A 10,080-nucleotide genomic window follows, 5' to 3' on the forward strand; every position below is an offset into this window, starting at 1 on the left:
AGTCTCTACTTCCTTTCCTGGCCTTTTCAGAGTACCACCCTTCACATGTTGAAGGAGATTTGAGTTATAAACCCCTGCATTTTCCATTGACGCTCCAGTGCCGCCTTCAGATGGCCAACCACTCTCTGATACAACAATCTCAACGGTGGATGCTCCGAGCTTCTCGAGAGCTGAATACAAAGTGTCCACCGTGCAATCGAAAAGGTTTCAATATCCAAGCTTACCATCCTGTACCACAACTGACTGAGATGTAAACAAAGCATAGGAAAGACTGATGCCTTGTTTACATCAGTAAGGCATCAGTCTTTCCTATGCTTTGTTTACATCTCAGTCAGTTGTGGTACATATAAATTTCTATGGTTCATAGGAAAGACTGATGCCTTAAGGAAAAATGCTTTCCTTAAAATGGTTCATATAAATTTCTACCAAAAAATTAAAATGGTTCATATAAATTTCTACCAAAAAATTAAAATGGTAGAAATTTATATGAACCATTTTAATTTTTTGGTAGAAATTTATATGAACCATTTTGAAGAAAGGTATTCCAACACAGGGCAATTCACAGGGCAGTTCACTTGAAAATATTTTTTAAGTAATTTCCACGTCATCCATGGTTCATACATTTCTATTTGTTTTCGATTGATGAGAATTCATTCAAAGAAGATGAAAAGCTTATGAGGGAGAACAATATTGATCTTACATGCATCGGAAAGGGACAAAATTGTTATACAGTATACTTAGAAACAGGGCCTTCCTAGCCAAGGAATCAAATAGTTAATGTCCTTTGGAACATACAAGAAATTATAATCATCAATACAAGCGCCATATATTATATTTGGGGGCCTTGCATGTTATATAAGGTGCTAAAATTTGAGCATCGAGTAGGATCCTTAAACTCCTATCCATATGTAAAATTTCAGTAGAATAGACTCTTCAACATGGGAAAACTCATGGAGAAACCTTGGTTAAAATGTCAAAATTAAAGTGAAAATGAGCGAAACAGATTAATAGTTTAAAATACACTGGGAAATTCTAATACAAGGCTAGTCATATGGTTGAGTCAAACCTTTATAAAGCATGCAGAACAATCTTTTCTGGAAATTAATAAAGCTACATTTATTTCTCCCCTGCAAGCAGGTTCCTGGGAGCCTTCTTCCGAAGGTTTTATGAACTAAGTCGTGATGCAACTCCCCCAAAAGGAAGCTCGTATGGGGGGTATTGGGTATATATTATGGGATAAATTTGGCACTCAAATAGTGGTTGTCTCTGAGCATGTTATCTTCAACTCGACTGTGGTGGGCAAAGCTTTATCTATCTACACTAGTCTCCTTCACACTAAATAATTTGGTTTGGACCATATCGTTGTCTGTTATGTATGTATGCATATTTTGTGTGAAAATAAATAATATGGCATGGATGATCACTGGATGAGGTGATGACCAAGCCAGGACCACATCTCCATAAATCTTCTCTATTACATTTCTTGGTATCTATGTAGTGTTTGATTCTACAGATTATCGATTTTCCTCACTTTTTTCATCATCAAATTATTTTTGTGGGAAGAAATGGAAAAAGGTAAATAAAAAAGCAGAGAAGAATGGGATTGTCGCTGTGTTATCTAGCGATGGATGCTTCTGCCAAAAAAGAAGACAATGATGATGAAGAAGAAGAAGAAGAAATTAATGGAGGGTTGGTGGGATATTTTAGGGTGGAGCGTGGTCTGCATCAAGGTAACCTAATCTCTCATATTTTTTTTCATTATGGCAGAAGAGGTTGTATGTAGAGGCCTGAAGAAATTATTGCAAGATAAGAAAATCAAAGCTCTGCATGGGCCAAGAGGTGAGTTGGTTGCTACTCATTTATTTTTTGCAAATGATATTTTCATATTTATGAATCCTTACATAATTATATTAGAAATCTAAATGATTTCTTGAAGAAGTATCAAGAATTTTTGTGGCAGCATGTGAATTTAGAGAAGATTAAGATTTTTTCTGGGGAAAATTTCTCCTTCAAGGAAGCTTGGCATTCTAGAGACTTTGGGCATTAGTTCTTGCAATTTTTCTACTAAATATCTTGGAGTACAAAGTTCTAAAGGGAGAGTTAAGAATCAGTTCTTAATGCCTGTATTGGATAAAATCAGAGAGCGCTTGTCGGGTTGGAAGAGAAAGCTCATCTTTATGGCTGGTAGAGTGCATTTGGTTCTCTCTATTGTACTGGGAATGCCAGCGCATAATTTCTCTGTGTACTGGTGGCCCTCCTCCTTAATCAATTTGATGGAAAAATGGATTAGGAATTTCATCCGGTCAGGAAATGTGGATTCATCTAAAGCAGTGACTGTCAAGTGGGACCATACTTACAAGCCTAAGGAAGAAGATGGTCTGGATATTCGCAGACTCCGAGACATTAATAAATCTCTTCTATGTAAGTAAGTTTAGAACATAAAGCATTGGAATTCAGTCATCAGTAGATTTTACAAAGCTTGATTTCTAAGTAACGGGCTTCCTAAAAAATCTTACAAGTCATCATCGATTTGGCCAGGTATTCGTAAAGTGTAGCCCTTTTATTTCTAGTAAAGAGAGATGGATTGTGGGAAATGGTGAGAACATCAGTCTTTGAAATGACATTTGGCTGGGAGAAAATTCATCAGCAAATTTAGATGGCCAATCTCTTGCTTCTCTGAGTCATTCCTCTCTAAATGTGTTTGAAATAATCAAAAACTACAATTGGAGTATTCCTGATGTTAGATCAAATGTGCTTAGAAATACATTCTTTGCTATCTGGTTGATTAGGTTGCCCCAACATGATGTGGAGGACAGATGTATTTGGAGTGCCAATACTTCTGGTTTTTTTTCCTCTTTCTCTGCAATGGAATGAGATAAGAAGAAGAAATCCTAAGGTCCCTGGTTTTCTCTTGTCTAGGGAAATTTTTTGCAACCAAGGCAATCTACTTTTGGATAGTGCCTCATGAACAAGAAATTTCCAACGGATGATAACATCTCTGGCAAGAGAGTATCTATTGTCTCAAAATATAGTTTATAAGGTTTGGACACTAAATCTTTTAAGCATATATTTACAGGTCATTACTTCTCGGTTTCCCATTGGAATATGTTTATTGACCACTTTGGCCTATCCTGACCAAATCCTAATGACATCAACTAGCTATCTCTCTGGTGGATCAGAAAGCGGAGAGTAATTTCTGTCTACGACCCTTGCTCAATGGGATTTATTGTAGTAGCAGACAATATATGGAGGGAAAGGAATGATCATCATCATGATGGGAATGCTAACTTTAAAGTCATTCTTTTCGAGAAGACCATAAGGGATTTGCAGGAAGCAAGCTTCACTTTGTCTAGAGTGATCAAGCAGCTAGTGGATCATTTATGCTATCGCAAACTTGGTCTTTCAACTTCAACTGGTAAGGCCCTATTGATGTTGGAGGTTTTCTAGTGTAAATCTTTTGGGGTTAATGAAATTGAATGTGGACAGATGCTCCTTGGGAAACCCAAGAAGAGCTGGAGTGGGAGGTGTTCTAAGAAATCACAGGGGTATTGTTGTGAGGTCTTTTAAGATGTACTTAGGGATCCAAACAAATTTCTATGATGAATTTAAAGCCCTAATAAAAGGAGTTCTCAAAGCCAAGGAGCTACATATTGGTGCGCTTTGGATTGAATCTGACTCAGTAGCAGTGGTGGTAGTGATTCAAAACCAATCCATTCCATGGTATGCAACCCAAGATTGGATTTCAATTAAGTGCTTAGATTCTATAAAGTAAAATTTTCTCATTGTTTTCGTGAAGCAAACGGTGTGGCAGATTTCCTTGCCAAGGGTGTAGCAAAATCAAGATCTTCGGACTCAAATATTACTTTCCCATCCAATATCAGATCTGAGATTGCTCATGATCATGACTCGAGACCTCGGTTTCGATTTTCTTATTTTTTTCTGATTTATTCTCCCCTATTGATGGCCATGCCGAAGGTGGGGCTTTGTATATCAGGTTTGTTTGAGTTGTATTTTCTTTTTTCCTTTTTTTAATAAAATTTTGACTTTTAAAAAAAAAAAAAAAGAAAAAAGAAAAAAGAAGATGAATGGGCCCCACTTTTGTTAATGAAAAAAAAGGACTAAGTAGTTAACAAGGAAAATTAAGGATAATTTGAATATTTTAAATTTTTATAGGAGAAAGAGAGTTATATAAAAAAATAAGCATGAGTAGGGGCTTTAATGAAATGTAAGGTAAGCACATAAGAGTGATAGAAATTTTTTGCTTTAGGGAGGCAAACACTGCTCACTCCACACACATATGGCCAAGAGATCGGTTTATTGAGCGATCTCCAACAGAACTGCTTCTCAGAATGCAACACAGGGAAATTAGCTTCAGAGAGACTCAATCTGTAAAGACTAAATCTCCTCACTCTTCCCAATCCCATTGAGCTCTAGCTTCACTTTCATAATAACGGCATAAAAAACACAGCAGATCCCCAAATCAAAAAACTTTCTCCATTAAACAAACAAACAACCTCAGTCATCTCTGATTCAGAGAAGCCAATATAGATCGAAGTGTGCTTGGAAATGAACAGATTAAACTAGCAACTGAGCTCATACCCCCATTTCAGAAACCCTAAACCGACCACTTCAAGGGGGATGTACAGTGTCAGAGCTCAGAGAACTTTAAGATTATGTTTACAACTTATTTATGACTCTTTCCCTCTAAACTGAAAGGGACATCTACAAGCATATGACCATAGCTTATTGGGGTTATTTTTTTTTCATAATCTTATTGGGGTTAGTCAATGCACAGGTAACATCTCACCAATTATTGGACTATAGACTATTGGGAAAAGGAAGGTGCGGCACGGAGAGTTGACAAAAAAACCATATTATAGTTCTAGAGAGGTTAACTTTTTTTTTTTTTTGTTAAATGAAGCCTACATATGCTAAACAATCACCCACTTGATTACCATAACGATAAACATGACAAAAGATAATGTATTCTCCAAGGGTATGCCCAAAGTAGAGTTGTAGAAACGAGAAACAATCCTCGATCCTGCTCTTCACGACAGGGTTCTTATTGGGAGGGTAGCTTGGAAGATAATCAACAACTTGACTCCCAGTGGGTTCGCTTCATAAAGTCTATCTATTTTCGATAAGAGTGTCAAAACCTAGCCTGAATTGATAAAATTGATCGATAAAACTCGAACCGAATCAAAACAATTTTTATTGGATTGGTTTTCGACTGAGGTATATAGAGATCGACTGCAAATCGATCTAAATCAAACTGACCAACAACTAAACCAAAACTAAACTGAACGAAATCGATAAAAAAATAAATGATTATGAGATTATAAATTGGTGAATTAATTATCTATTTTTACAATATTAGTGAGAATATTTTTTATTGTAAAGGAATTGTTACAAATCATTGAGTATTAGGTTATGAATAGAGATATTGATTTGTAAATTGTAATAATGCTTCCATTGATTTCCTTGTTCACTATACAAAACTAGTTGAATAGTTAAATGAATGATTGAATAATAGGGTTTATTTTGTGATTTCAATATCAATTAATTATCTTCTTAGTGATTTGGTATCCATTGGTTTCAATATTACTTATCTTTCTTTTACAACGATAATCCATGGTTTAATCCTAAATTTAAAGTATTTTTTTCCTCAAATCTTGTCATATAAGTTATGAATATAAGATTTCATTATAGTTCAAGCCCAATAATAAACCGATCTAAACTGATACTAACCCAATATTAAAAAATCGAAATAAATCGAAAACAAACCGGACCGAAACCTAACTTGACCAAAACCGAAATTCCTTAACGAATTGGTTTTGATCTCCCACATTTTTAGACCAAAACCGATTCAACTAGATCGAAATCAAACCAAATCGACCCATTGACACCCCTAATTTCCGGTATACAGTTTCCTATAGGCCCCTGTGTTAAGTTTGTCTCGAATTCTTGACCCGTTTTGAAGATTGACCCGATCCGACATATTTTGGTGGCGACCCGAATGGGAAATTTTCTGAGATCTGTGATGGAAGCAGAGGGCAGAGGGATCGACCGCGACCCGATGATCGAACTGCTATTTGGAGTATATATATAATGTACTGTTGCTTGTTGAGAGTCATTGTATTCTAGGGTTTTCACGAAGCTAGGGTTTCAGGGCGAGTTCTTCCTTACCGCTGTTAGGGTGTAATCTCTCTTCTGCATAGTGAATCATCTTCTTCTTCGCCCGAGGACGTAGCACACCACCCTGGTGTGTGAACCTCGTTAAATCTCTGTGTCGTACGGATCTATTGTCTTTCTTTATTCGTATTTCTTGGTGTTTGATCTAACACCCTGTTAACTCTCCCCCAAGGCATAGTCGCTAAAATCATGGTCCCAAAGAAAGAAAAAAAGGAACTTTTTTTTTTCTCCCCAAAACAAGCAAACGAGTTGAAAACAAGAGAACTTCACCATCCACCAACCATTTCTTCAGGGCTGCCTTGCTTAGTGGTGAACCACCTTATAAGCTCTTCCAATTCATCAGAAACAAATCAGAGTTCCTCCATCAAGACCCAACTATTTTATCCATTACTCCAATGAACAACCAAGGAGACAAAACCTCTTCTTCTTACTCTCTCCCCCGTCCATGGACCCATGAAGTCTTCTTCAGCTTCAGCTGTGAAGACACACGTAAGGGATTCACTGACCACCTCTACGCCGCTTTGACTCGGGCCGGGATTAACACATACAGAGACGAGAATGAACTCAGGAGAGAAGAAGATATCTCCTTGGAAGTGGTGAAAGCCATTGAAGAATCAAGGATTGCACTAATAGTTTTCTCCAAGAATTATGCTTCTTCAAGATGGTGCCTCGATGAGCTGGTGAAGATCCTTGAATGTAAGAGAACAATCGGTCAAACGGTTCTCCCGATCTTTTATTACGTGGATCCATCTGATGTTCGGAAACAGAGTGGGACTTTTGCGCAAGCATTTGATAGGCATGAGATTCAGTTCAAGTTGGAGACGGAGAAGGTGGCGAGCTGGAGGAAAGCACTCACTGAAGCAGCGAATTTGTCTGGGTGGGATTTGCAGAACATTGCAAATGGGTAAGTATTGTTCAATCCTTCTCTGTTATTTATTTGATTTTTTGTCCATCAGAAAAGCTGAATCAAGAGATTGATGGGAGAACTAAGTTTTGTATCTTTGTTGACCTATAGCGACTCAACCTGGGAAGTGACCGTTCCAGAGTTCCAGTCAAACTCAGGATCAGGGTTTTAAAACTAGGGATTGGTCTCAACGGATACCGATCTATATCAATGAGGATCGGACTTGATACCGATCTGTTTTTGGACCATTTTCCCCCTTATACCTAACTAGTGGATTGGTATGGGATCTGTCAGAAAACGACGTATTCAGTGCATGGTGCTCTCACTATTGTGAGGTCTGAGGAAACTCATAATATATATATCTATGTAGCTTTATCTGGCGGGTGAGAGGGGCTACTTTAATTTTCCAAACTTGAACCCATGACCACATGGTTGAAATATCAAGTATTAGGATTTGCTCATCGATCTTCGCTAACAAAAGATATCGATATGTATTAGATTTTAATTTTTATCGAACAATTTCTCCCCTAATTTCAATAAAAACTTCATTTTTTTGGACAGATTTTCCCTTAATAAGATTTTTTTTGGACAGATTCGTCATGTTCCACCGATATAGGATTGGGAATTGTGGTGGATACTGATATTTTATAACCATACTCACACATAGTAGGGTTGTGCGATCAATTTATTTCTTTAAAACTTAAATGGAAAATTTTACAGGACAGCCATGCAACTGATTACGATATATGATGCAGAATATTGGGTACAATGTCTTGTATTCATTGTACGGGTTTGTGGATTGATTTCAAAGGGCCCGAAGGGGAATTTGTGCTTGCGGGAATTATCAAGTAATTGAAGATGAAAATGAAGACCCGACATTTTCTGAACAATGAAATATATCTAAGTTTTTTTCAACATTGAAACAGATAACCAATTTATCCTTAAGCTAAGAGTAGCATAGTAACAGTCAACTAGATCAAAAATTGTTCTATCATTCAATTTTAATTCAAAAACTCTATCTACTTTGATTTGCGCTTTATCATCATTTCTCATGTAGATGAAGCTAACAGCATTATCACTTATTCTCCCAGGGGTTTTAGATGTATTTAAGATACAATTTTGAGGAGTTTCTATATGTAAAATGAAACTTTTATTTTATCATTATTATTATTATTATTATTTTGTAATAAATTTTAATAATATTTATTTTTTTACTTGTGAATATGAAGAGGCAATTTATAAAGCTAAAAAACCATGATGTATAATGTTATATTTTAACAAAAGAAGTCCATGGCCTTCTTCTCTATGATATCCACAGCAATAGAGGGTGGTGGTTGCACTAACACCTCTCTCCTTCTCCTCCAGCTTGGGTAATAATGGCTATACACCCAATAGGATCACAATAAAATAATAGAATCTATCACTCTAGCTTGGCTTCTCTCCATTTTTTTTCTTCTTATTTTTCTGTTCTCAAAGAGTTCCCCAATTTCCCTTCTTATTTTTGTCTGCAAACCATAAACAATATGATGGCCGGTCAACTAGGCATTAAAGAACCACTTTGTTACTTAGGCAGCGCCTTGACAACTATCATAATCATACATTGCCTATCATTAAATGTTTCTTAATTTAAGGATAAGAAGAAGAAAGCTACCTGATCGTGCACCCCTATATGCAAACACAGGGGTGTTGAAAATACCACCCCACCCCCTGGGTCAATGCCTGTGGAACTGTTATCATTGGCTAGTGCATTGGCATAAGAGCCATGTGACTAAGAAGCGATTTCTTGTGCTTAAAAAAATTTAAACTTGAAAACTAATAATCTTAGAAGAAAAATATTGAGAGGACTCATTCGAACAAATTGATATCATTATTTTCCATTTTTTTTTCTTTTTTTACTTTTTAATTGGTGTTCGTCTCTGATTTTGCATTGTTAAAATACCATATTATTATTATGTATGGGTATTATGTATTTATATGCTACTTTATATTATTATAGAAATAAATAAATAAATAAAAATTCAACAAATTTACTGCACTCTCCCCTTTCCTTTTTCTTTTATGTCTCGCACTATTTTATTTTCTAATTGGGTTGTAGGTATGAGTCAAAATTTATCCAGAAGATTGTCGATGAAATCTTAACTAAAGTAAATCAAACACCATTGTTTGTTGCCAAATATCCAGTTGGAATAGATTCTCGTGTGGAAAAGGTCAATGTATTGCTAGATATTGAGTCAAATGATGTTCGCATCATTGGGATTTGCGGCATGGGTGGAGTGGGTAAGACAACCATTGCTAAGGCCATTTACAATCTATTATTTCTCCAATTTGAAGGCAGCAGCTTTCTTACAAATGTTAGGGAATCTTCAGAACAACCTAATGGTCTAACCTATTTGCAAGAACATCTTCTTTTTGATATCCTACATAAAGAGAATTTACAAATAAGGTATGTTGCTAGAGGAGTAAACGTTATTCGAGAAAGACTCCGATGCAAAAAGGTTCTTTTTGTTCTTGATGATGTAGATCAATTGTATCAGTTTAATGCATTTTGTGGAGGGAGAACATGTGATTGGTTTGGCCCAGGAAGTAGAATCATTGTAACCACTAGAGATAAGGATCTGGTAAAGCAAATTGGAGTGGAAGAAGTATATGAAGCTGAAGAATTGGGTTTTTGTGAATCTCTGGAGCTTTTCTGTTACACCCCGTTCACACTGAACCGGAGCGGTGATCGAGTTAACACCGGTTAACCCAAACCTGCCAGGATCATCAGATACTGTATTCCACCACAGCATACGCACACTAACATAAGTTCATCAGATCAGCGGAAGACTAAGTTTTACCTGTGAATAAATCCCATATACTTGATACCCGAATTGTGATACAATAATTATATACATGTGGGCCCGAAGGCATGATAATTACACAACAAAAGTACAATTCATATATCAAGTATATACAGGAAATCATCAAAACAATCAGAATGCATA

The 10,080-nt window shown here is 36.3% G+C and overlaps 1 protein-coding gene across 1 annotated transcript; it reads left to right on the plus strand.

The window, feature by feature from the left end:
• The first annotated feature begins 6,587 nt into the window (after nucleotides 1-6,587).
• On the plus strand, nucleotides 6,588-7,100 carry LOC122063065 (disease resistance protein RPV1-like). The gene has a single exon (XM_042626722.1). The coding sequence runs from the start codon at nucleotides 6,588-6,590 to the stop codon at nucleotides 7,098-7,100; it is 513 nt and encodes a 170-aa protein (XP_042482656.1).
• The last annotated feature ends 2,980 nt before the right edge of the window (nucleotides 7,101-10,080 follow it).

This window comes from Macadamia integrifolia, unplaced genomic scaffold, assembly GCF_013358625.1.
Source record: "Macadamia integrifolia cultivar HAES 741 unplaced genomic scaffold, SCU_Mint_v3 scaffold1186, whole genome shotgun sequence".
NCBI classification, from domain to species: Eukaryota; Viridiplantae; Streptophyta; class Magnoliopsida; order Proteales; family Proteaceae; genus Macadamia; species Macadamia integrifolia.

Bases quoted from the DNA above. Each gene is read 5' to 3' on its own strand.
- LOC122063065 (XM_042626722.1), top strand. From the start codon at position 6,588: ATGAACAACCAAGGAGACAAAACCTCTTCTTCTTACTCTCTCCCCCGT.